Genomic DNA, 27,926 nt, shown 5'->3' with positions numbered 1-27,926 from the left:
TGAATAGATTTACTCAACAATTGGATCCTTTGATCCTATTTTGTGTATATAAGGTGGCAGTTTTCACTTGTCTTACGTAACAGGAAGGTGGGGAACAGCAGACATTGTCCTCTGTGGCATCAAGTAACAGATGACTCCCCAGTGATCTGCTTTCTTAATCTTAGCCCTTCTGGAGAAAACTCCATTTTCAAACTACTTAATCCAGCTTACAAAAAAAACTGTAGGATTTTGAAGAAAGAGGGTAGTTTGGCTTTACTAAACTCTTTGCCCCACTGACTTTGGTGGAAGAAATTATCCCTAAATCCTATTTAAGCACAGTCATGTGCTGCAGATATGACGGTGCTCCCATAAGGTTATAATGGGGCTGAAAAATTCCTGTCACCTAATTAATGACTGATATGAATGATTAGTTTGGGGGGATTCTTTAAGGTGATTTTGCTACTTCAGCTAAACAACATCTTAACATGGTAGTGTCTGTTCAGATACACAAATACTTATCATTGGCACAACTGCCTCTGTGTTTCAGTACACAGTAACATGCTGTGCAGGTTTATAACCTAGCAGCAATAGGCTATACCAGATAGCCCAGGTGTGTAGTAGGCTAGACTGTGTAGGTTTGTGTAAGTCACTCTGTGATGTTCACACAGCGACCAAGTCACCTGATGAAGGATTTCTCAATCTGTATCCCCGTCATTATTCATTGCATGGCTGTGTAGTTTAGGTTGTGAATTTTAAAGGATATTTATGTTTACTAAAAAGAAGTTGTTGAAGTTCTGACTTTTTGGTTTTTCTGCGTATTTTAGAGTAGTTATATTTTTAAAAGGACTCCATTTTACCCCAGGGCTCTGGCCAGTTGAACTTTGTAACTGTTATTTCATACCTGGCCTCTTTCTACTTGAAAGAGTACAAATAGAAGCGAAGGCTGAGCAGAGTGGCTTCTTTCTGCTTGAAAGAGTACAAATAGGAGCGAAGGCCGAGCAGGGGCGACTCACTTACCAGTGCCATTTGTTCCCAGTCAGCTTGCTGTTTGGCTAAAAGGTAAAATACATAATTTTTGCATAAGGAATTAGCTGTGGATATATCTTGGTTTTGAGTTTGTAGTATGTCCGGTACAAAGATGTATATTTCAAAGTGTTCTTATCTGAAAAATGCTATTCTAACTCCGAATAGTGGGGAGCAAAAGGAATTAGTTGGCTGAGTGTGGTGGCTCACACCTGTAGTCCCAGCACTTTGGGAGGCCGAGGTGGTCGATTGCTTAAGGCCAGGAGATTGCTTGAGACCAGCATGAGTAACATAGTGAGACCGTGTCTCTACAGAATTACAAAAAAAATTAGCCAGGTATGGTGGCACGGGGCTGTAGGCTCAGCTACTCTGGAGGCTGAGGTGGGAGGATCACCTGAGTCCGGGAGGCAGAGGTTGTAGTGAGCCAGGATAGTTGCTAAATAACTCCTTTTCTTGTGTTTAAATCTCAAGTTTAAAATCAGTGTACTAAACCCACAAAGTCATGGCTGGGGAATTGGAGGACCTGATTCATGAGTTAGGCCACGCTGCACAAGCACACAGGCTCTGCTGCAGGAAGGTTGCTTCTGGCTCACTGGAACAGCATTGGCAGGAACTTAGAGCAGTAGGTGACTTTCTTCCATGTGGTGATTTGGGGACCAAGGCATGTTCCATGTTTTGGTTCTACAATCCCTCAGGGTCTTTTGGTCTTCAGCATTCAGCCAGATACAGGTGAAGGACCATGGGAGGTTTGATGGCTCCTGGCACAATGGAGGAAACTCTGTCATGTGGCCACACCTACATGGTGAGTGCCCCAGGAAGGGGAGAATGGGGATGGGCGACTGTCAGCACCTCACTGGGCAGGGTGCAAGGGCTGTGGGGTAGATGTTGGGTGGATTCAGGAGACTGCAGAAAGTAAAGTGGGTGTTGGTGGGACTTTTATTTCCTCTGGAACAAAGAACACTACACTTTTCTGTGAAAGACTAGGTAGTAAATATTTTAGACTTTGTGGGCTGCAGATGGCCTCTGTCATATATTCTTTTTTTTTTTCTTAAAACAACCCTTAAAAAATGTCAAAATCATTCATAGCTGGCAGGCTGTGAGCTGGATTTGGTTTGCCAACACCTCTTCTTACTTATCACAACTAATTATCTCTCTTCTTTATAAACCCAGTATTTAATGAGTTTCCTTTATAGTAAGGTTGAGATTTTGGAAGCCAGTTTTTACTTGAGGCAAAGAAGTTGTATCTTGATTCATAATTCAGAAGTGTCATTTTATCTAGTTTTTAGACATAGATTGTCGCCTGATTGGTGAATGTATACCCTGTTTATTATTAGCTAAAAATAAGTGCTTGATACCAGATTCACTTTTTTTCTGATTTATTTCTTAGTATTTTTCATACTTTGCCTTTAATACTAAGTATGGGGAATAGTAGTAAAAATATATTTTAAAAAAAGGTTTTGTGATTTTTAAGAACACAGAGGTGCATGAGCTGTATTACTCCACCGGAAGCATTGGTGGGTGGCGCTGGCGTTGTTATTCTATGCCCTCAGACAGCGAACCACTTCTCTTCCTCTGTGGGAATGGAAACCCAACTTTTCCCCTCTTCCATTGAAGTTATCTTTTGTTATACTTTTGTCTTTTTTTCTACTTGTTAGTTGTATTAGTATAAAACGGCATAATAAAGTTATTTTGTTTACCATTTCCCACTCGTCTGAAAATAGCAAAAAGCATTTATTGCTAAGGTTTATATCCACTGACCTTTTCCCCAAAGTTCTTTTCCTGTTACTTGTATGTCATCTTTGCCCTTATTTCTTTAATATTTGTGTTAGAAGTAGCTTGCTCTTATTTCCTTCACTGGCAGATGTGTTACATTGCCCACTGGGTGGCTTCTGTGGATGCCCCTACCCACCCCTCGTCTTGAGCAGAGAAGTCCTGTTAGCTTAGGAGCATAGTGGCTGCTGTCAGTGCGAGGAGTTGTGCTTCTCTAGCATGGTCTGTGATGTCATTTGGACATAATTATTAGACTAGTCCAATAGAGGAGCAAGACAGCCCTGCTGCTGACTGTGGGCCACTGCTTTGTGTCATCCCACAGAGCTTTGTGCTGAACGTCAGTCCTCCACATCGACTCCTCTTGTAAGATGCTGTGTCCAGCCATCACAATGGCTACCATCCTTAAATATGTCTTGGTCCTGTTGCTGCTAATTGATGTGAGCTTGTCGCCATGTGTCCTTTAAAGCATTTAAAGGTTTTTTTTTAAAAAACAAGGAAGACTTTTATAACACCCTTCACTTTTTATAATATTCCTATTTAAAACTTGTTCTTTTAAGGAGCTTTTGAAAGCTTCATTAAAACTCTGCTTGGCTGGACACAGTAACTCATGCCTGTAATCCCAGCACTTGGGGAGGCTGAGGCAGGTAGATCACTTGAGGTTAGGAGTTTGAGACCAGCTTGGCCAACGTTATGAAACCCTGTCTCTACTAAAGATACAAAAAAAAAAAAAAAAAAAAAAAAATCAGCCGGGTGTGATGGCATGCTGTAATCCTAGCTACTTGGGAGGCTGAGGTAGGGATTACTTGAACCGGGGAGGCAGAGGTTGCAGTGAGCTGAGATCATGCCACTGCACTCCACCCTGGGTGACAGAACAAGACTCTGTCTCACACAAAAACTCTGCCTATATTTTAAATAATATGCTCATATACTTAAGAGTAAAATGTTCACTGATCTCACTGCCTATCCTGTGAAGTGCATCTACTTTTTACAGAGCCTTGAGTAACCTGCCGTGGTACAAAGTTTGTTTTCCTTCTTTTATTCCTGGATTGGTCAGTGTTTATACTAGCAGTGTCAGTGATTTTGCCCTCTATGATCTCTATTTAAAAAAAAAATTTTTTTTTGAGGCAGATGTTCATAAAAGCATAAAATCAGGATATATTCCTGCCTGATCTAATGTGGGTGGGTTTTTTTGTTGGGTTTTTTTGTTTTTTGTTTTTTTATGGAGACAGGGTCCTCACCCTGTTGCCCTGCTGGAGTATAGTGGCACAATCATGGTTTACTACAGCCTCAGCCTCCTTAGTAGCTGGTACTATAGGAGTGTGCCACAATGCCTGGCTAATTTTTTGAATTTTTTTTCTTCTTACAGACATGAAGTCTCACTATGTTGCATAGGCCGATCTTGAACTCCTAACCTCAAGTGATCCTCCCGTCTTGGTGCCTGCCAAAGTGCCGGGATTACAGGTGTGAGCCACTGTGCCCGGCCCAAATACATAGATGCATGTATATGTGCTATGCATGGATTACCATCCTTTGCGGCCTCCTTCCTTTTACCTAGACTCTTGTAAATAGCATGTGGATAGTCATGCTTTTTTGGAGATAATGATAATGGGACACCTCACTAAGTGGGTAGTGAAGCTCCAGCTTATACATAGGTTTCGTTGGGGGGTTACAGAGAGTCAGTATGTATTACCAAACTCCGGTTTAGGAATTCTGCAGTGAGCATCTAGACAGACAGGAAAGGCCTTTGAATGGTCTTCTACTAAGGTCTTTACTGTGATGCCATCATCCCGACATGTATCTCAAAAGCGGCTTTTGAGATCATCCCGACATGTATCTCAAAAGCGGCTTTTGAGATCATCCCATCATGAATGGCAGCCTTTAGATCATGTAGTGAGCCCTCTGTTTTATGTTTCCGTTTGTAACAAATAAGTACCTTTTTTAGCTCTATAATTTGAAGTAACAAACTCTGTTTTCCTTGTTGAGGAAGGATAGGCATGAAGCTGAGGAACGAATATGTATGTGACGTAGTGATTGGGTTTCATTGTCGTGTTTTGCTAGTAAACAGAGGAGAAGCAGTTTCTCTAACTCCTTGATAATTAGTTTTCAGTTTTTAGTAGTATATTAAAAATGGCACGGATTTTACCAGTTTATTTCTTCAGGCTTTTGACTATGAAAGTACTAATTTGCAGTGATTATTTAGTTCTTTAGTCTTCTGAAGCCTTCTAGATATTTAGGCCTCACTGCTTATCACTTGTTGCTGAAGATATTCTGTCCTTCACCCTTAAGAAAAGAGTGACTTTTCTCTTTTCCCAGCATCACTTCTTAACAAAGTATGGATGAATTACTTTTGCAGGTTAAAATCATCCCAAGTATTAGCTTTGAGCATTTTCAAGTCAAAATTTTTTATCAATTAAAATATTTTCTTTTCTGAGAAGGAAAAAATTCTGCCAGTTATGCATTAAAAAGTATTTTATAGGTTCAGTGTGAAGCTTATTTAACTTATATGAGCCAAGTTGGCATTTTAGACTGTAAAACTGAACTGAAATATGAATTATGGAAAATTAATTTGTGAAGTTGAAATTTTATGAAATACTTTCTGCATTTTGTTTAGACCAGCATGTTTTGGAAATTTGATCTTCACTCATCATCCCACATAGACACACTTCTAGAAAGAGAAGATGTAACACTGAAGGAGTTAATGGATGAGGAAGATGTTTTACAGGAATGTAAAGCTCAGAACCGCAAACTTATAGAGTTTCTGTTAAAAGCAGAATGTCTCGAAGATTTAGTCTCATTCATTATAGAAGAACCACCTCAAGACATGGATGAAAAGATCAGATACAAGTAAGACAATTCAATCTTCTCTCTAGAGTGGGACTAAAGTGAATTGGGGGTAGAATATACAGCTCTTGTTCAAGGATTCTCCAGTGTGACTGTCGCCATTTACAGAAGGATAAGATAGTCAAGAATGACAGGCTCAGTGGAGCACAAAATCCATTCTAGCAGTAAGTCTAGGGAATCACAAGAGTTTAAAATGAGTGTTCTGAATTTCATTCAGAGGTTTTCTGGAAAGGCAGCATGCTTTGTAAACAATGATGACAAATGTCTCAAAAATAGCAAGATGATTAACATATTTACTTACAAATAGGAAGATGGACATTATGTGACTACACAAAATCCCACAGCAAATCTAAGTCACAGCTTGGGGTTACAAAGGGCATTGCTTGTACAATAAATTCTGACCGTTTATCAGCTGAAAATAAAGGAATGGGTATTAGTGAACATCAGTGTAGCTGGTCACACCATGGGTAACTACAGTGGATTTTGTCTGCTAGTTTAATCTGCTTGCAAAGAGAACGATAGTACAGTGAGAATCCATTATTACCACTTTTTATACAAATCCCTGGAAACTCTCCATAGGGATGTAAAGTATTGTGGTTACAGTTAATTATTTCTCCATATCCAACCCTATTGAAATATTTGGCTCTTTTCCCCCCAGAAAATAGAGCAACTTCAGAAACAAAAATTGATGCATTACATAAACTTAATGGAATAGGAAGAATTAGGCTTTTAGTAGTGTCTCTATTGCCATTTCTCCCTCAGTTTCCCTTTCTTTTCAGACATCTTTTCCTTCTTGGGGAGAAATGTGTTGTTGGGGAAATAATACTTGTTAACGCTTTCAAGTTGCTGGCTTAGGTCTTCAAAGATGCCATGTTCTCTGCCAACCATTAACATTGACACCTAGCATTTAGTGAAAGCCTTCACTCAGAGATTAGTGTCTTAAAAAAGAGGAGGAAAGGCCGGACGCGGTGGCTCATGCCTGTAATCCCAGCACTGTGGGAGGCTGAGGCGGGTAGATCACGTGAGGTCAGTAGTTGGAGACCAACCTGGCCAACATGGTGAAACCCTGAGTCTACTAAAACTACAAAAATTAGCTGGGCCTGTTGGCAGGTGCCTGTAATCCCAGCTACTCAGGAGACTGAGGCAGGAGAATCACTTGAACTCGGGAGGCCGTGGCAGACATGCTAGTGTGCTCTCATCCCCCAAACGGTAGACACTTTGCTACTTGGAATTTCCTTCACAGTGAACTAGCGTATGGGTGGTGCTACTTGAATTGGGGCTCATCCCTGTAGGAGGGGTGTGATAGGCATCAGAGAGCACAGGTTTTGGATCAGCCCCTTCAGAGGAGTATGACCCTCTTCTCTTCCAATCTCTGAGAGCTTGGGCAGGGAGCTTATCCTTCTTGGGTCTGTTTCCTCACATGCTGAGTGAGGCTAGAAATGTTTTAATCACTGAAGAGTAGGCATGCCTTCTATGAAGGGCTTACTTTCTCCAAAAGAAGTAGTGGCCCCTCCCACCCATTATAACTGTGTGGCACTTGTGTTGTGTTGCTTTGCCAGTGTTTTTGCCTTTGAGGTTGCAAGAGCAAATGCGCCTCCTCTGAACACAGCCTTCTGCGTGGTACCATTTTGAAGGAGCACCACTTGAGTTGGATAGGGCAGTACTCTGCCATGCTTCTGGCCTGTGTGTAATGTACCTTGGATGATGCCACAGCTAGATGAGCATAGAGGAGTTTTTCAGCTGGGATCTGAAAGTGTTTTAGGGTTATGGTTGACTACAGTCATTTAAGGAAGTTTAGACTGGGATTGTGTAGTTTTGGGATGATAGAGTAATTGCTGTATTGGGGTAAACCAGACTGAAAAGCCCACCAATAGTTTGTCAGGTAAGACCTTTGGAGAAAAATGGAGCATGACGAGACAGGGAATGCTGAAGGTGGTGGAGTGGGCAGAGGAGCTTAGGGAAGGCCTAATTAAGATGGTGCCATCTCGTCAGATCCATGCAGGAATTAAGGGGGTTGCCAAGTGGGTACTTAAGGAACATGCAGGCAGAGGGAACAGCAAGTATGGAAGCCCTAATGTGCTCGTGTGTGTGGTGTACCCCAAGAACACGTGGGCAACCATAGAAGGGGCAGCATTGTGAATGAGGGAAAATGGAAGGTGGGAGAGTTGGGGTGAAGTTGGAGCACCTCTAGAGACAGGCCATACAGGGCCTGGTAGGCTCAGCTAGGATGCTTGCTATACTTGGGACAAGATGGGAAGCCACCAGAGGGTTTTGAGCAAGTATGTGCCATAGTCTGACTTTGTTCCCAGGAGTGCTGTGCCTGCTCTGTGGTTAGGGACTGTAGGAGGACAGAAGTGGAAGTACAGTTGACTGCAGTGATCAGCAGAGAATAATAAGATCTTAGTGGACCTGATTGGTGAGAAGCAGTCAGATTCCCGGAGGCACTAGATGAAGTTAGAACTCAAGGGGTTTCTTTTAGGTATGGAATGGGAGATAAAGTGTCAAGAGTGACTATGAGGATTTTGGCCTGGGCAGTTGAGAGGATGGAGTGGCTTTATGGCAGTGAAGAAAGATTGCAGAGGGAAAGGGCAGGAGTTTGGGTCTGGCCCTGTCACATTTGAAATGCGTGTTAGATATGAGGCAGAGATGAGGCCTAGCAGCAGGTGGACGGAGGACATGTAAAGCCATGAGGCTGAATGAGATTGCCGGCGGAGCTGATGGAGCTAGAAGAAAGCTTCCGAAACTGGAGATGGGTAGTGTGGGCTGGCCAGGGTTCCACTGAGGGATGGATGAGTGACTGGATGCAAGAGGAGAACCTGGGGGCTGCTACCCTGGAAACCAGGGGAAAGTCTGGCTTCAGGAAGGAGAGGGGGACAGTGGGTTAGGGGTACTGCTCATAAGAAACCACTCAGTTTATAACGTGGAGATCATGGGCCCCATCAGTGCAGGTTCTTTAGAGGGGCCCGGGTGAAAGCCTGGAGACAAGCAGAGACAATTCTTTCAAGTGATTTCCTGTAACAGGAGCAGAAAGGAAGCGGTAGGTCGAGGCAGATGTGGAGTCAGGGGCGGTGTGTGGTTTTGTTTTTTCCTAAATGGAAGTGATGGCCTGTGAGAATGTTGCAGCACAGAGGAAACACAGCCAGTGTGAGGGAGCAGGCCACTGAGTGATGCGTTGTGCTGGGTGGGCGGGGGTGGGGGAATGTGGTCCAGAGCACACATGCAGGATGACCTCAGGAGCACAGGCTGCTCCCCTGGAGCAGGGAGGAAGCACCCAGGTGTAGGTCGGGATGTGGTAGGGCTGGGATCCCTTCTGATTGCCTCCTCTGTGTTCTCAGGCAAAGGAAGTGAGGTCAGACAGAGCCTATGGAGGAAGAGGGGCCTTGCAGAGGGTGGAGTGGAGGCATCTTCGGGTGCTTGGGAAGCTGCTGCCCTTTTTTTTTTTTTTTTTTAAAAAGGCAGAGTCTTGCTCTGTCGCCCAGGCTGGAGTGCAGTGGCACAGTCACAGCTGGCTACAACCTCCGCCTCTCGGGTTCAAGTGTTTCCTGTGCCTCAGCCTCCTGAATAGCTGAGACTACAGGCATGTACCACCATACCTGGTAAATGTTTGTGTTTTTAGTAGAGATGGGGTTTTGCCATATTGGCCAGGCTGGTCTTGAACTCCTGACCTCAGGTGATCCACCTGTCTTGGCCTCCCAAAGTACTGGGACTGTTGGTGTGAGCCACTGCGCTCGGCCTTGAGAAGCTTCTTGAATGTTAAGGAGGGAGAGAAGGAGAATAGCCCCAGCCTGTGTGGAGCCAGAACTCTGAGCTTTTTGTGTAATGCATTTGTGTCTAACATTATGCATGCTTCTTGAGTTAGGTCATACCACCCAGTCACCTAGAAAAAGTGAACAAATTTTAAAGTTGCTCATCTGGACTTTCTCTGTCAGAGTTTGGAGAAAACACTCATGCATTTGATTCACAGCCAGGAGTCCACTGCCTTTCACTGATCCTCTTATTTGTCAGCAGTTTCCACATTAAGACAGTTGAGTGAGTGCATCTCCCCAACCCACCCTAGCAGCATTCTGCCATTTTATAGTGAAAATAAAGAGGAATGAAAACAGCTGTCATTTTTTAAACACTTTTTTACTTTATGCCAGGGCCTCTTCCCAGCCTTTTTTACTCCTCTCCTCCATAAGATAAGGACAATAGTCCTTAATCTTACTAACTTGGAAACTGAGGCCCAGAGAGGTTAAGTAACTTGCCCAAGGTTATACAGCATGTAAGTGGCAGAGGCTGGTGTTGAACTTAGCTAGTGTGACTCTAGTTGCTGCACCTGTAACCACTGTATCAGCCCACTCCTGGGATAATGGGTACTTTACAGGGGTTTATATTCTGGCATCTTGAAGCCCATGCTATGTAAATTGAGAGAGACTTTACTTCCCCAAGACCCATACATCTGCCAGGTCTGTTTTTTTTTTCCTTTTCTGTTTTCTTTATACAAAGGCTCATTTCAGGACCTTCTCATACCCTTCTATCTTTAGGCCTCACATCAGAGCCTGTCAAGTGCTGTGGCTTTCTGGTTCATCACCAGTGGTCTTTTTGTGCCAGGGTCTTGCTGCAGGCAGCACTTGCTTGCCTTGGATGCCCCAGGTGTGTCCTATATGTGTCCCTCCCACCCCAGTCTTCCCTGGTTTCTTTTGTCATGCAGCCACGTTTGGCTATTTTGCCATCTCCCTGTCTTGCTCAGCCTCTGAACTTGCCACTCCTGATGACTGGTTGGGGCACTGGGTCCTGGCTGTCTAGCAGGGAGGAGTGTAAGAGCAGAGTAATCGTGGGTCAGCTAGAGTATCGTCTGGATAGGCTCAACATCTCTGTTGTTACTAGTGAAAACAGACACGAGATTGTGGTAGAAGGAGTAAGAGGAGAAAATGGACCTGCTGCCTGTTTGCGGAGGGTCAGTGGTCTGGTTGTCAGAGGCAAGCATGCTTTAGGGGGTGCAGGCATTTCTAAAGCCATGGGATCTGTAGAAGAGCCTGTGTGGGTCTATCCAGAGCAGGTGTCATGTTCTTAGCTGTGGGCCTGTATCCTACAGGAGAGAGAACATGGTGAAGACTGACAGTGGACTGACTTTGTGTCTGTGCTAATCTCCAGATACTGGAATGCTGATGTGGAGAGCACTAGTTTTGTTTTGTTTTGGTTTTGACACAAGGTCTCACTCTTGTCCAGGCTGGAGTGCAACAGTTAACAGCTCACTGTAGCCTCGAACTTGTGGGCTCAAGTGATCCTCTAATCTCAGCCTCCTGAATAGCTAGGACTACATTATTTTGGTATACTGTTTCCTGCCTTGGTAGCCTAGGCTGATGTCCTTTTCCCTGCTTCATTATAGTAGGATGCTTACTCTCTTAAGATGTAATATAGACTGAAAACAACTTCGTAGTACCATTTGCAACCCATCTAAAGATAAAGGCTGGTCCAGGTCCCTACAGAGTGTCTTAAGTCATTACAAGGTGCTGTGTGCAGTGCAATTTCCTGGAAACCAGTGTCCTCCACAGTTGTCCTCAAGCTATGCTGCTTGCCGTGCCAGAGGGAGGCTGTAGCCCGACGGCTCGCACCTCCAGCCGCTTTTCTCGCTGCTTGTGGAGAAGGCCCGGGCCCTTCAGCGTGACCTCCCTGGGCTCCAGAGTACTAGGTGTGCTCTAGTTTCTTCAGGGAAAATGTATTCTTATTAAAGCTTGGTTTAAAAACAATTTTTTAGATAGTAGAAAATTTATTTTAGTCTGGAGGTTGGTTGAACAGAATGAATTGAAATGATTTCCTGATTCCCAGTAAATGATTTTACTGTTCTCACAAGATCTTGGGAAGCCTTTCTGATTTGTGTTTATCTTTATATAATTAAACTGTTAATAAAGATGATGATGTAAGTATCCTGTTCTTCTAGGTATCCAAATATATCTTGTGAGTTGCTCACTTCTGATGTCTCCCAGATGAATGATAGACTGGGAGAAGATGAATCCTTGCTAATGAAATTATATAGCTTCCTCCTAAACGATTCCCCTTTGAACCCACTACTTGCCAGTTTCTTCAGCAAGGTGCTAAGTATTCTTATCAGCAGAAAACCAGAACAGGTAAATATGATTTTCCAAAAGGTAAGTATTAGGCTGATCATCCCCTTGAGGGGATCCCCCAGTCACTGTTGCTTTAGAGTTCTAAGAGAACGTATTTTAAACCTTAAACATTCTAAGCACTCACATACTATTTATACATTGATGAATATTTCTAATATGGTATAATCTCAAATTTCATGTAATTTGTTAGCATACTTTGGTTTCCTCTTTTGACAGGTGGGTAGAAGATGAGAATATTGGGTACCCATTTGTGAAGACAGGGCTTAACTAGGATGGCAAGTGTAATAACTAAGCCGTTGAATATGTCAGCAAACAATCGCTTTGTTTTGTTTTGTTTTTCCCCCATTGATGATCACAGATGAAGCTTAAACCAAAAACCTTTCCCACAAATCTCATTGGTGATTGGTTTGTACTAATGGTGATTCTGTTTTGATTCTACTCAAAACTGCTCCAGTGTCAGGCTTGAGATATCTGAGTGTATAGACTGCTGTATACATTTGTAGCTCTGCTGTTCATATCCAGTGTGGTTTGACAAAAACTTCACTTGGTTCTTTAAGTGTGGTCCCTGAAGCAGCAGCACCTCAGTAGAGAATTTTGTCTGAAATGTAAGTTCTTGAGCCCTATTCCACACCTGCTGAATCAGAAACTCTGAGGGGTGGGCCCTGCAATCTGGGTTTTAGCAAGCCTTCAGCTAACTCTGATGCATGCTAACATTTGAGAACCTCTGCTTTAGTGGATATTGTTGTGAAAAAGGATCTGCTTATCTGGAGATTTTAGTCATTTTATGGAAATAGGCACCCAGGGAACAACTAGAGCCTCAGATATTCAAGTATAAACTATAGCAGATTTGCCAGAATTGCAACAAGTATGGGTGTGATGATACGGGGTAAAAGTGGTCAAACCAGTTGGTCCTGCCATCCTTCATGATAGAAAATGGCTCTGGGTGACCTATTCTTGCTATCAGCACTTGTGGAAGGACTGGAGCTATTTTGGGCCCAGTGTGTCCTCTCCTATGCCAAGGTAAAGTGGATACATGTTTTATTTTAGAAAGAGATACCATTCTTTCTTTCACTTAATGGACTAGGATAAAATTCCTAAGTTGATTGGAAATAAGATTCTTTTCACTTTGGTAATAATCCCCAAATCATGATTACTCTAATGTAGATTTGTCTCTTTTTTTCTGCCTTCTAGTTAGAAATACAAGAACTGCTGGCTGTTTTAGGAGAGTGGAAGCCAACCTATCACCCTCATATTACCAGGCAGTTCTCAGGGCTGGATGTTACAGCCATTATCCAGACGTTATGCTTCATTGTGCTTTTTCTCCTCCCTTCTGTGCTGTTGGGACCCAAGTTTGCAAGCCCCGATTTTCAGCGTACACATAAAGAGAGAGAATACACTTAAAACTTTATGGGGCCTTGAGTATTTTGTATTAGACGTCAGAGTCCGACCCGACATTCTATTTGTGTAGAGATGATGGTACTTGCCAGTTACATTCTGAGACAAGAGCCCCTCGGCCTTTTGCTTGTTTCATTTCCCTGTCACGACTGTATGAATGATAGCAAGAGGATGCAGTGGCTGTGGGTTAAGATTAAACCTGGCATTTCTCTATCCTTTGCAAATTAGGAGTGTAAATAAAGGTTTTCTGTTATGTGATAGTATTAGTAGGGATCTCTGCAACTGTAAGTAAGGACAAAAATTGAGACTAAACTGGCTTAACCAGTAAAGGCATTTGTTAGCTCATGGAACAGAAAGTCAGGTAGTGGGGCATCTTCAGTGCTGCATGAGTCAGCACCCCAGTGGGGTCATCTGGGCCACAGGTCCCTGTTGTCAGTGCTGTACTGTCCACCACACTAGCTGGGGTTTATTCCTTTGGGCTTCAGGTCTGGTGTTTCTGGCACTGAATTATGGAATACTTGGTCACATGTGACTTTTTTCATCCTTTCTCCTCTACTGTCCTTTTAAAAACTATTGTGGGACCCAATTGTGAGTGACTTATTTATGTGTCATGTCATTTCTTGAAGTTTTATATCATAATGCTTGACCTCATTGTCTAGAGAAGCAGCGTGTGTTGGTTAATCCTGTATTTATACCTAATCGTATGAAACAGTTTTAGTTGTCATCTCTGGCTATTAGACTTCATGTGGCCTAATGGAAAGATTGTGGCTTTTGTGGCATACAAATCCAAGTTTAAATCCCAGGCAGCCACCTTTTAGCTCTGGAAGATACCTTCTGAGCCTTGGTTTCCTTATCTCTAATGGGGTGTGGGGGTGGGAGTGAGTTATTCAACCCCCCCCCCCCCCCCCCCCACGTCCCAGGGCTTTTGAGCAATTTCAGTGAGATCCTGTTATAGCAGCTGCCACACTCCCCCTGGGACTCGCAGAGGGTTTGGGAATAGATGACACGTGCACATGGACAGAGGCAGAGGCAACGAGGCTGCATGGGACACGGGGATGCGTGGGACAGAGTCATCTCCCTGGTCTCCCAGTGCAGAAGAGGCCAGCAACAGGGGCCTGATTTCCGTGGCTATTCTCACATTCATTCAGGGTAGCTCTCTGCCTCTCCACCAGCTGCCCTTCTTGTGCTAAGCTATTGGAGTGAATTGGTGAAGTCAAAATCCAAGGCAATGTTTGTGTAGCCAGGTGAGTTAGTTACTTTGACTGGAGTAGAAATATGTGTTTTGAAATTTTTTTCTCATACTTGTTAGGGTCCAATTAGGATTTTGAATATTATTCATTTTGGTGCGGAATCTTAACAGACTTCCTTTATGTTCATAAACTGTAAAATGGTATATTCTCTTGCTCTTTATAGGCATATTAAATTTTTGATCCCCATTCTTTTGAGAATGAATAATGAAAGTGAATAGAAATAAAAGATTTTGTTAAGTTGTATTTGTATTAATGGACATGTGCTAATTTAGGGGATTTTTTTCCAAGGGGTTTTTGAGTATTGTAACTATCAGCCAGGCTTTCCAATTTGATATCTTGTTGGTAATTCAGAATTTGCCATTTCTCAACCTAAAGTAGTGGTAAAATTGGGAGGAGTGGGGGTTGGGACTTAAAAGATAAAGTTTATAGTTTCCAAGTTACATGTCTTTCAGTTTCTGATCTGTTCTTCTCTAGATTGTGGATTTCTTAAAGAAGAAGCATGATTTTGTAGACCTTATTATAAAGCACATAGGAACTTCTGCTATCATGGATTTGTTGCTCAGGCTCCTGACATGTATTGAACCTCCACAGCCCAGGCAAGATGTACTGAATGTGAGTAGAATTCTGACCTGCTGTTGACTGGGGTTAGGGTGCTGGCATGTGAGCCCACCAGGCTGCTGTGTGCTGGGAGGGATTTCGTGGGATTAGGGTACTTGGTAGCAGAGAGTTGTCTGGGGAGCAGGTAACAGGGTGGGGGAGAAAGGTTGTTCCAAGATAGGAAGAGATCCAGATTTTGCAGAGCTAGAATTTCAGATGAGCATATCCGTAGGTGTGTGGAATGTTTTGTTGTGTTTTTTCTTTTTTGCTGGTTTGCTTTTTATGGGGGTGGCGAGACATTATGGGTTGAGCATTTGTCTTAAATCTGGTCCTGATGGTAAAAGCAGAAATGAGAGGGTTGGGAGCTCTAAGTCCCATATGAGTATGTTGTGAGGCCACACTCTTCAGGGCGACCTCTGAAGGTCAAAACGGAGAGGTGTAGATATATCCGGGGATTCAGGCTTCAGAAGTAATTCTCTTCTCATGGGTACCTAGGAACAAAGGATAAGGAGAACAGAGTTTACTTTGAGAAGGACATATTTTAAAATGTAGACAAATGGTGATTTTTAGGATGTATGCCTCCTGAATAGATGTCTTAGGTGGAATTTGGGTGGGAAGGAGGGGAGGGTATGAGTAACTTGAAAATAAGGTTTCTCCCAGGCTCCCATCTCTGCCTTCTCTTCTTGTCTTTTGTGTCTTCTCCTCTTCCTTTCTCTTTTGAGTTGGAGTCTCACTCTGTCACCCAGGCTGGAGTGCAGTGGCATGATCTCAGCTCACTGCAACCTCCGCCTCCCAGGTTCAAGCAGTTCTCCTGTTTCAGTCTCCTGAGTAGCTGGGATTACAGGTGTCTGCCACCACACCTGGCTAATTTTTGTATTTTTAGTAGAGACAGGGTTTCACCATGTAGGCCAGGCTGGTCTCCAACTCCTGATCTCAGGTGATCTGCCCTCCTCGGCCTCCCAAAGTGCTGGAATTACAGGCGTGAGCCACTGCGCCTGGTCCCTCTCCCTTTCTTTCCTTTCTCGGAAGCTTTGCGAACCATGCTTCAGTCTATCTGTCTTTAATACTAACCTGCAACCTTAGAACTTACTCATTTCTTTGGAAATGAGTTTTGTTGAAAATGCTAGTTATTATTTAAGAACTCAAGGACTAAAAGGAGGGCCTACGAGGAGGAAGGTCTTTCAGGTGGTGCCCAGGGCAGGGCATGTTCCACTGAGGTAGGGAGGTGTGCCAGGTGTGCATTTATGTGATGGGGTCAGGGCTGGGTTTGTTGGTGACCCAGGCAGTGTGATCACTGTGAGTAAACAGCTGGGTGTATCTAGTGGATGTCCTGGGACTTGTCTGTTGGCAGGGACCTTAAATTGGGACACCTGTCCTTTTGGGTGTGTCTTTGTAGATGTATCTTTTCTCAGAAGAGGTTGAGGATTCTGGGAAAGACTGTTAAGGATAGGGAGGAGGGTGTCACCTTTATATTGGGATTATCATAGGGAGAGATTTATTCAGGATGGTTTGCAGGACCCAGTTTATTCCTTTGGTTGCTTCTGGGTTGAAGTTTAGGACCTGTCTGGTTTCCAAAGGAATCAGTGTGTTTGTGGAGAGAGCGAGCGATAGGAGGTTGATAAAGGTGTAGGTCGGGGAAAGGTTAGTTAGAAACCCCTAAATGTCTTATTTTGATTTTGTGCATCCATGGTTGAGGATGACTACAGAAGTGGGCTTGGAATGTAGGTTCCTATGAATAGCTGTGGAAACAGTAGGGGTCTGGGACGGATGAGTTCACTGCCTGAAAAGTTTCCTGGTTTCTCCTGTAGTGGTCAGGAATGCCCCGCCCCTCACACAGATGTTTACTCTCCTCTGTTTCAGGACATTATTGCTCAAAGAGTGGTCCCAGACATCATTTGTGAGCTTGTTAGAAATCTGTAATCTCAGGTCTCTTCCTTGGCCTACTGAATCAGAATATGCATTTTAACAAGATTCTTGGAGAATTTGTGTGCACATTTTAAAACAGATCTTAAAATATAAAGTTGGGCCTCTACCTCTGTGGTGCCTACCTAATAGCTTCACATTTTCCATTAATTGGTGTTTTCATTGAGCAGCCAGAGACAGTGTCAGGGTTTCTTCTCTGTTCCTTAAGCAAATTGTGTTTTATTTCTGCCCCTGCTGCCCACCCTAGTCTCCCTTAGCCCTATTTTCTAGATAGTGAGCTGCCTTGTTGATGATGGTGTTTCGGCTTCTTATGGCATTAATGTTAAGCCAGATGATTTTTCCTTTATTTTTTCTGAATTTGGATCCCTTTCATGTTTTCATTCACTGTAGCATTTCATACATGGATTAAAAGGAGATGGCCATAGCTCTTTGCCAGCACATGACAAAGCGGATAAACTCTGCCTCTAGTGCTTCCTCAGGCCCCCACGTTTCCTGCAGTGGGTTTGGTTTTGTAATCTGAAAGTCCCTTTTGTTCATCCTGTGTTTTTCTTAACCCAGAGACTTGGTGCTAAATATTGCTCTTCTCAATCTTTCTGAAGCTTGGAGTGAACATGCTCTTAAAGAAAATGTATAAATTCCATCCTTCTTAGTCTCCCAGTCCTCTCTTAAGAACCAGCCTGCAAACCCTTTTAGTCCTAAATGTCTTGGAGTGACCTTATGGCTAAGAAGCTGATGTATAGAATTTTAGTGTGGGGTATTGTAATTTGGGGAGTTGTTGGTACTGTTGGCCATTGTTAAAACAATATATTCACTGGCATTTTCCTTGGGGGACTTTTAATTTTCTGTAGTGTTCAAAGTCCAGAGAAACCTGTAACATTCTACTTAAAATGTGATGGATATTTCCAAGTATGTTAATCTACATTGGGGCTTGAACAAGAGCCACTCATTGCTATGATTACTTCTACAATGTGTTTTACAGTGGTTAAATGAGGAGAAAATTATCCAGAGGCTTGTGGAAATAGTTCATCCATCGCAAGAAGAAGATGTAAGTTCACTTGTGTGACTGTAAACTTGATTAGAAAAAAAAGAACTGTTTATTGAGCACAGAGCATACTTACATTAAATGTGAACATGATCAGAGCGTAGAGGGAAAATAGCAATCTATTGTTCTTAAAGTTGATACTTTTCTAAACTATATTACATTTTGCCAGTACCTAGAAAATTTCCAGAAATGTACAACAGCAGGCCCTTGTTATAGCACCATCTCCTTTCTAGAGCCGGGATTTCATGCCGAACTAGCTGGCTTTTGTTACAAACCTCCTTTGTTCATGCTCCTTTTTACTTTTTTTTTTTTTTCCCCTTTGAGATGGAGTCTCACTCTGTCACCCAGGCTGGAATGCAGTGGCGCGATCTCGGCTCACTGCAACCTCCACCTCCCAGGTTCAAGCAGTTCTCTGCCTCAGCTTCCCGAGTAGCTGGGATTACAGGTGCCCGCCACCACGCCCGGCTAATTTTTGTATTTTTAGTAGAGACCAGGGTTTCATCGTCTTGGCCAGGCCGGTCTTGAACTCCTGACCTTGTGATCCACCAGCCTCACCCTCCCAAAGTGCTGGGATTACAGCCATGAGCCACCGCGCCTGGCCTCCTTTTTATTTTTATACCCATCTGTAGCAGTTGATGTGACCATATTTGCATTTGTTTTATCCAGTCTGGTTACAGCTTTGCAGGCAGTGAAGTGGCATGTTGGTCACCTTTGAACCCCTACAGTAACTTTGTTGTTATACGTCCTGGCCCTGGCTGTTAAGTTCTGACAGGTTTGGCTTTTGTCCTAGGTGCTGAAGGTTGACTTGGCTATAGGATTGAAGCTAGATTTGGAGTTTGCAGATTGAACTCTGTGCTGAGGGAATACCTGTTGGGACCAGTGGGTGCGTGTGTCTCTAGAAGAGATCTGTAAAGTTACCACCTGAAGTATCAGGCCAAGCCGTATAAAATTGGCAGTAATCATCCATTTTTACCTACAGACATGACAGTTCTCTATGATTCAACCTAATATCTACAAAGGAGTTGGTTTAAGGGCAATTCAAGGTTTGTCCTGAAGCTGGGGGAATCTCCTTGTGTGCCTCTAGGTTGCAGGTTAGATGGGGGAGGGAGTACTGCAGAGGAGCATTGCAGGAAGAGGCATGCAGTGGAGGCTCCTCTCTCACAAAGATACATTTTCTGTGATAGTAGATCGAAACCCTTTCACTCTGATCCATTCAGAAACTTTTGATACCTGGACTTTATTAAAGGGGCTGTCACTTCCCCATTGTCCCTCTTTGGGAGAATGCAAGGTATGCTCCCTTGCAGTAGTTGTTACTGTCAGCAGAGTTGACATTTGTGGACACGTCCAGTGTAGACATGGATTGGAAATGTGGGAGCCCCTGCTTAGAAGGTGCTCTCAACCTAGCTGGGGTGATAAGCCCTCCTCCTGTGGGCAGGGGAGTGTGGTTCTAGGAGCAGGTTTCCCTGTGGTGACATGTGGCCTGTGCAGGCCGTGGAGAGCCATGACAGGAGTGTGGCCTGCCCCGCTGGCAGGGAGGAGTTTCTTACTCCTTACTGGGTTCGTGTTCTTGAGCAGAGGAACTTGATTGCTCAATGGGCTAAGAAGAAGATTGCTCAGTAGGGCCTGTCGGAAGGGCCCAGGAGAAATAGATAATGGAGAAGTCCAATTCTGCAGCAAATTTCTTGAGAAGGACACCGCATTGTGGACATCAGCACCTTCTCTGCATGACTTATAAGAAAGTTAATTTTGGCTTTTGGACAGTCCTGTTAATACTTCTGTTTTGTATTAAGTGATGAATTCCATGTTAAAATTATACTGGCCAGTTGATACTTACCAAGGAAATGCTAGGCTCCTGATTCCAGTCAGTGGGTTTGGATATCCTAATCTATGCTCTCCTCTCTTCTAGAATATGAGTGTTCTGCCTGTATTGGGAGCACATTGCTCAGTCTTTGAGTTATGCTGAGTTTCTTATTCCAGAGAATAAAATGTGTTTGGGTGCTGAGATTTTAGAGCTTTTTCTGTAAGGTCAATACACTGAGAGAAGGCTTAATATTTCTTACCCATTGGTATTCTCCAGAAAGCTGTATTTGCTTTTACTTTTTTTTTTTTGAGACGGAGTTTCGCTCTTGTTGCCCAGGCTGGAGTACAGTGGCGGCATCTCGGCTCACTGCCATCTCTGCCTCCTGGGTTCAAGCGATTCAATCTCCTGCCTCAACCTCCCGAGTAGCTGGGATTACAGGTATGCGCCACCACACCCAGCTAATTTTGTATTTTTAGTAGAGATGGGCTTTCTCCATGTTGGTCAGGCTGGTCTTGAACTCCTGACCTCAGGTGATCCGCCTACCTCAGCCTCCCAAATTGCTGGGATTACAGGCGTGAGCCATCGTGCCCAGACGTACTTTTACTTTTTTTTTTAATCCAAAAAAAGTATGTGCATCCTTCTATGCTGATAAGAGTGTATTTTGGGGATACACGTTGAGTATCCCTTATCTGAAATGCTTGGAACCGGAGGTATTTTGGATTTCAGTTTTTTTTTTCAGATTTTGGAATATCTGTATTTGCATTATACTGGTTGCACATCCTGGACCTAGAAATCTGAAATGTTCCAATGAGTGTTTCCTTTGTCATTTTTCAAATTTTGGAGCATTTTGGATTTGGGATGCTCAATCTGTGTATTTTTTGCCAACTATTTGAGAAATTTTTGCTCATCAGAACCTTAATGACATCTCCCTGCACATAGTAATAATGTACTGTGCACTATTGTAAAGCTCATTTGAATGCGTGACAAAATACATTACTCATGATGTGATCTCTCTTGGCCTTGACCTTTTGTTCACTGAAGCTTATGGCCAGTGTTAATTTGTGTTATTTCTTAAATAACTTTCCCTTTCATTTTTAAATGATAAATTTAACTTCTAACATGTTTTATGGTTAAAATTGTACTTTTTTCCTTTAGCGACATTCAAATGCATCACAATCACTTTGTGAAATTGTTCGCCTGAGCAGAGACCAGATGTTACAAATTCAGAACAGTACAGAGCCCGACCCCCTGCTTGCCACTCTAGAAAAGTATGTGTAAAACTCTTTTCTTGTTCTTCTTTCATAATGATGCTGTTCCATGTGTTACCATTGTGAGTGATTGGTAAGTGTTCCTTATGTGGGAATCATGTCTCTTGAAAATAACCCTGGGTGGGTGAGAAGGTAGAGAATTCTGCTTCTTTTATCTCAGTAGAGGTTTGGCAGGATAAGAAGATAAATGACATTTATATCTAGACTGAGTTTTCCAATTATTTGTTTTTTGTTTTTTGTTTGTTTGTTTGTTTTTTTTTTTTTTTTTTTTTTTTTTTTTTTTTTTTGAGACGGAGTCTCGCTCTGTCGCCCAGGCTGGAGTGCAGTGGCCGGATCTCAGCTCACTGCAAGCTCCACCTCCCGGGTTTACGCCATTCTCCTGCCTCAGCCTCCCGAGTAGCTGGGACTACAGGCGCCCGCCACCTCGCCCGGCTAGTTTTTTGTATTTTTTAGTAGAGACGGAGTTTCACCGTGTTAGCCAGGATGGTCTCGATCTCCTGACCTCGTGAGAGTTTTCCAATTATTTGTAAAATGGAATTCTGTAGCGCCATCCTAAGATGTGGTAGTCATTTAGAAATAACTGTCATCACAACTTCCAAGGGTCTTTTGATGAAGAATAGTCTTGTGTAAGTACGAATGTTGCATGTTTTAGTCAGCGGCTTTTATCAGATGATCTTTAAGGCTTTATTGCATCTTTGCAGCTGATTAGGGACAGTTATTTCATGTTTAGGTAGAAGACAGCTTGGGGATGGGATGCTATTTTTTCTAGATTCACATGTTTTCAGAAAGAATGTTTACTGTCAACATGGGCATGTATTTGACCTGCATTCAAACAGCTGAAAGTTATTTTAATAATCAGGCCATTCTTCACTATGGAAGAATAATTGGAAAATATGCATACAGCTAGCATTGTTAAGTACTAATGGCAATCTTGCTTTGGTTTACTTCTATTATTGTTTTTAATGCTTTTGTCAGTCCTTTTTATTCCTGCTATATATTGAGACTTTTGCATCTTTGGCTTAACTACCTATAATGCCCTTTTATTAAAATAAAATGTTGTATTATTTCCTTGACACATGTAAGACAGGCAAGGAATACATTACAGACAAGTTAACGTGTCTTCAACTCTACCCTTGCGAAGTGGGGTTGTGTTTTCCTAGCATGTAGAATATGAAGGAGCTGAGTTCTCTGAAGCAGCAAAACTACGAAAGATTGCCGCCTTCCGAGTAAAATGGCATCTTACTTGTCCTGTTGTAGTGATTCTTGCGCTGTGGCATATATAGTTCTTTAAAACCTTTAAGACATCCCACATTCAACTACTAATTGTGTTATTAATTAGGTCGAACCTTGTAAAATTGCCATTTCAGTAGGTTAGAAATGTTGAATATCAGCAGTTTCATATGGCTCACTGCAGTGCTGCCCAGTAGAAATAGAATCAAAGCTACATGTAATTTAAAATGTTTTTGTCCAAAGTCTTGGAAATCCAGTGTGTATTTTACACTTAGAACATGCTGGTCAGACGAGTTAAATTTTGGGTGCTTGATAGCCACATGTAGTGAATGACTCCCATAGTAGACAGTGCAGGTTCTACCCGAGTATCAGACTGCTTAGTAGTGATTGCTAAGTTCTTCAGTGCCACTCCAAGCCCTCCGTCCACACAACTTTATTTGGACCCAATATGTAACCTAGCCACCAGAGCCCATGTGCACACTAGCTTTTATATTTCAAGCTGTATTTTAGTCCTAGATCAGGTAACTAATTTCTGGGATGAAGATAGGTAAATACCTAGAGTTTACATCATTAAATTAGTTGGAGTAACTGTATTCAAATACATGGACCTGATGAATCAGTGGCCCTGTTGCCAAGTAAAACCTCCATTGCATTTAACGGTGGAAAGAAAATCTGTCATAGTGCTTCCCACAGTCTGTTTGAGAATGAGAACCAACCACTTGTAATATTTGACACACTGCACATCTTTTAGTATCTGTTGATTCAGACAATACACACTGAGAAAAGATTTCTATTTTAGTAAACTTATTAATCATAATAACATCTGGGTATATTTAATCTATTATATGATAATATGTAATATCTATTTGATAAATTATAATTATTTAATAATGATATTACATTATTAAATCACTGTACTGGCAATACATAATGTACACATAGCTTGCTGAGCTCTGTATTATGATGCCAAGTAACCCACAGTGTGGACTCCACTGTATATAGGAATGTCACATGTGTAAATGTTAAGCACAGATTAGCACATCTGGAAAAATTTGAAATGAGGTAAGATTAAAGAAGATGCTAAAGAGTGGTAGTGGTACCAAGAAATCTCAGAAAGCGGACTGAAGTGTTAAATAAACAGTGTTTGGCTTGGGAAGCAATCTGGGCCTAAATTGAATGCATTTTATTTAGTGACTCTGGAAATTTTTGAAGTTCAAATTTTTTTTCTTTTTTTTTTTTTTTTTTTTTGTAAGACGGAGTCTTGCTCTGTCGCCCAGGCTGGAGTGCAGTGGCGGGATCTCAGCTCACTGCAAGCTCCGCCTCCCGGGTTTATGCCATTCTCCTGCCTCAGCCTCCCGAGTAACTGGGACTACAGGCGCATCGCCCGGCTAGTTTTTTTGTACTTTTTTAGTAGAGACGGGGTTTCACCATGTTAGCTAGGATGGTCTCGATCTCCTGACCTCGTGATCCACCTGTCTTGGCCTCCCAAAGTGCTGGGATTACAGGCTTGAGCCACCGTGCCCGGCCCAAAAATTTTTAACAAACAGTTTTGTTAGAATAGACTCTGAATTCTTGATACTAATGACCTTAGAACAAGTTGGGTTTGATCCCATTCATTTGAGCCAATTGGTTTTTTATAAGTGAATTTTTCCTGTGGCCATTCACATTTAAAAAAAAAATGAGCCATTGTCCCAAAGGCATGGATAAAGAACCTGGGTGGCTTCATGCAGGAAACAGCTCATATCATAAGTTTTAGTGATGTCTATCCAGAAACTGCTGTTTTTTAAAACATGAAAGTGAATATATTTTCTCGCATGTAATTAAATACCTTTTTATTGAAAGAATGTGATGCGTTCCTTTTGTTTGATAAGCTTCAGTCCTTCGGTTTACTATTTCTTCTGGGTTTGGTGATATTTGTGTGTTCGGGTAAAACTCAGAATGTGGCGCAGCTATTGTGGTCTTGTATTTTGACTGTCAAGTTTTCGCTGGTTATTATGTTTTTCTTGTCCATTAGTAGAATTCTTTCATGGATACAGTAGACTTCCAATTTGATACAACAGTGAAATGGCTAGGGCCTCTGTCAGCCATTCCCTTCAGGCATCTGTATTGACGAAAGTGACAGTGCCCTCTGATGAGTAAGAGTGCTATGACTGAATGAAGAGAGTGTGGACCTCCACAATCGCGTGCTGTCAGTACCCCTCCACCTGGGGTGAGGCTGCTGTTGAAGAAAAACATATTTATTTTTATTTATTTATTTTTTTTGAGACGGAGTCTCGCTCTGTTGCCCAGGCTGGAGTGCAATGGCCGGATCTCAGCTCACTGCAAGCTCCACCTCCCGGGTTCACACCATTCTGCCTCAGCCTCCCAAGTGGCTGGGACTACAAGCGCCCGCCACCTCGCTTGGCTAGTTTTTTGTATTTTTTTTTAGTAGAGACGGGGTTTCACCATGTTAGCCAGGATGGTCTCGATCTCCTGACCTCGTGATCTGCCCTTCTCGGCCTCCCAAAGTGTTGGAATTACAGGCTTGAGCCACCACGCCCGGCCAGGAAAACATATTTATTGTTAAAGTTTGTTTTCCAGAGCTTGGTTCCATACCGAACAGTTAGTGTATAGGCTGCTGTGTGTGACGTGACTTTTATAGTACTGTTTTGGTGAGAGGTCTCACAAGCAATTTAATGCTGGTCTGGGAGTACTTGAAAAACCTCCTCCTGCAGGGGGACCCTCTCAAGTTAGGTTAGATACTAGTTTTGTTTCCCCAAAATAGAAATAGAAAGAGATTCTCTCCTACTTGCTATGTTGGCAAGAGGCGGTCAAGGAACTGGTGTATAGTACACTGAACACAACTCTACCTTGGGATGAGGTGTCAGGTGAGCAACCAAGGACAGTCCAGCTGCCTGTCATACTTTAAGGGAGATTCGAGACTCCATTTCTTTTTCTTTTTTTTTAATGGAGTCTTGCTCTGTCACCCAGGCTAGAGTGCAGTGGTGTGATCTTGGCTCACCGCAAACTCTGCCTCCTGGGTTCAAGCGATTCTCCTGCCTCAACCTCGTGACAGGTGTGCACCACCACGCCTGGCTGATTTTTGTATTTTTAGTAGAAAAAGAGTTTCACTATGTTGGTCAGGCTGGTCTTGAACTCCTGACCTTGTGATCCACCCGCCTCGGCCTCCCAAAGTGCTGGGATTACAGGCGTGAGCCACTGCACCTGGCCTCCATTTCTTAATTCATGTGAATTTTGAAAATTACTGAAAGGCTAAGAAACCTAAGGTTTTCCTTGAGAATATAAATTCAGTGAACTGGTTTATGTTAATTGTGATCTTATATATATGAGAAAAGTGTAATGGAAAGAGCCTGCAGATAATGCTTTTTGGACATTTAATTTAGTCACATTTATTTCGTTGCTGCAATTTTATTTTGCTTTTTCAAATTTTATTTGTAGAGTAAAATGCAGCAACTGATGTTTTCTTTTTTCTGTTTCAGATCTTTGCTAATTACACATTTATGCCTTTTTGGGAAAACGTTCATGAACATTCATGGGTTTTAATAGCCTTTCTGAATGTTTTCCCTTCTTTAGTGAGGGTGAAAGTTTCTGTGTCTTCTTGCCACCCCCAGCCCCAGTCATCATCATCATCATCATCATCATCATCATCATCACGAGTCTTGGTTTGAGTAGGAGGTGACTTTGTCTTGAGATTCTGTTGGCTCTCAACAAAATTGGCAAAGACAAGCATGGCCCAGGTTATTTTGCTGAGGGAAAGAGATAGGAGGGTGAGTGAGTGTGTTTGTGTGCGTGTGCATGTGTGTAAATTATAAATAGGATCAATTGCCTACTTTAATAAGTATATAGAAATAAAATAGTAAATATACCCAAGTGTGATTGAACTCTTCAGTGACACTTGTGCCGTCGTCTTTTTTTCTGAAGTTGTTGGTGATAAGTGATACTGCAGTTAGTGATTATTGATTTGTTTCCCTAGGCAAGAAATTATAGAGCAGCTTCTATCAAATATTTTCCACAAGGAGAAAAATGAATCAGCCATAGTCAGTGCAATCCAGATATTGCTGACTTTACTTGAGACACGACGACCAACGTAAGCTTTTCTTATGTCTTACAAAATGAACCATATTGTTTTGCTTTCAGATTTTTTTTAAAGTTAAGAGTTAAATTCTTGGTGGATAAGCTGTAATAGAGTACCTTTGAATTGCAGTTGCTGATTCTCCTTCTACTATATGAACCTTAGCCAAGCTTTATATGAATACCACATATAGGGATGCAGTTGAAAACTGTGGTTTGGTGACACTGTTTATTGGCAGTATTTAGACTAGTCTTTTTTTTTTTTTTTTTTTGTAGTAGTAGTTAGGAAAATGCTACTATAATAAATGTTATAATCAAAAACATGTATAATGGCTCAGAAACAGAGAAGCTTATTTCTTGCGCATGATAATTGAAAATAGGTGTTCCTGGTCAGTGGGTAGCTCTCCTGGTCATTGAGAAAGTCTTTCTATCTTGTGATTCCTTTCATTCCTTTTTACAGATACGTAGGCCTTCAGGTGGTGGTTTCTTGGGTTTCATATTTGAGGGCACTGCAGTTGAGGCTGTCTTAAAATGCATGGGCAGGTGGCTTGAGCCTTTAAGGATGAATTTCTGCTACGTGTTTTATAATCAGAAATAAGGCCTGCTTTTCCCATGTGTGGCCTTCCGCCCCTGGACCAGCTGTTTAATGTGTGTCGTGTTATTCTTTATAGTTTATGTCCAGTGCAGATTTACTTATTATCAGAGTTTTCTAACTGCTCTTAGAGCATGAGAATCATAAGTTTTCCAGGATTGTGTGATACAGAGATTGGAATTTGTATTTTTTACCCCAGTATTCATTCATTAAACAAGGGACAGAGTCCATCCTTAGCATATGAAACTTCAGCCATTCAAGGTTTCTGTATTTACTTTTGATGGTGTAATTTAGGTTTCTAGCAAAATAGTGAAGACAACCTTACCAACCAACCCCTGCTTCCCCAATTCCTGATCTCTGTTGCTGCTTTGCCTAATCTTTGGTCAATACTAATGGAAGGGCAGTGTGGTGGTACTGCTTCAAGTATGTTGTAGTTTGGGGGTTGTTTGCCTACCTGTGTCTTTCTAGGAAAATCAGTGCCCTCTTCCTACCCCAGTGGTACAGTGTCCTCTTCCTACCCCAGGGGTACAGTACCCTCTTCCTACCCCAGGGGTACAGTACCCTCTTCCTGCCCCGGGGTACAGTACCCTCTTCCTACCCCAGGGGTACAGTACCCTCTTCCTACCCCAGCGGTACAGTACCCTCTTCCTACCCCAGGGGTACAGTACCCTCTTCCTGCCCCAGGGGTATAGTACCCTCTTCCTGCCCCAGCGGTACAGTACCCTCTTCCTACCCCAGCGGTATAGTACCTTCTTCCTACCCCAGGGGTACAGTAGCCTTCTTCCTACCCCAGTGGTACAGTACCCTCTTCCTGCCCCAGGGGTACAGTACCCTCTTCCTACCCCAGTGGTACAGTACCCTCTTCCTACCCCAGCGGTACAGTACCCTCTTCCTACCCCAGGGGTACAGTACCCTCTTCCTACCCCAGGGGTACAGTACCCTCTTCCTACCCCAGCGGTACAGTACCCTCTTCCTACCCCAGGGGTACAGTACTCTCTTCCTACCCCAGCGGTACAGTACCCTCTTCCTACCCCAGC

General features: G+C 42.7%; 1 protein-coding gene across 15 annotated transcripts in view; it reads left to right on the top strand.

Moving 5' to 3' along the window:
* PPP6R3 (protein phosphatase 6 regulatory subunit 3) overlaps window positions 1-27,926 on the top strand; it is a 159,894-nt gene that overhangs the window by 72,065 nt on the left and 59,903 nt on the right. For 12 of the 15 annotated variants that reach the window (XM_030918772.1, XM_030918780.1, XM_030918775.1 and 9 more), the window contains 6 exons: window positions 5,384-5,616; window positions 11,534-11,720; window positions 14,840-14,977; window positions 17,865-17,930; window positions 20,884-20,996; window positions 26,200-26,313. In XM_030918772.1, coding sequence (XP_030774632.1) covers window positions 5,390-5,616; window positions 11,534-11,720; window positions 14,840-14,977; window positions 17,865-17,930; window positions 20,884-20,996; window positions 26,200-26,313 — 845 coding nt within the window. In that variant the 5' untranslated portion in view covers window positions 5,384-5,389. Of the gene's footprint in view, window positions 1-4,184; window positions 4,234-5,383; window positions 5,617-11,531; window positions 11,721-14,839; window positions 14,978-17,733; window positions 17,931-20,883; window positions 20,997-26,199; window positions 26,314-27,926 lie in introns of those variants that run through there. The other 3 variants (XM_030918776.1, XM_030918781.1, XM_030918786.1) reach the window with 3 other exon arrangements.

This window comes from Rhinopithecus roxellana, chromosome 15 (assembly GCF_007565055.1).
Source record: "Rhinopithecus roxellana isolate Shanxi Qingling chromosome 15, ASM756505v1, whole genome shotgun sequence".
Taxonomy (NCBI): domain Eukaryota; kingdom Metazoa; phylum Chordata; class Mammalia; order Primates; family Cercopithecidae; genus Rhinopithecus; species Rhinopithecus roxellana.
The sequence above is the reverse complement of the archived record's forward strand: the minus strand, read 5'-3'. Positions and strand labels throughout refer to the sequence as shown.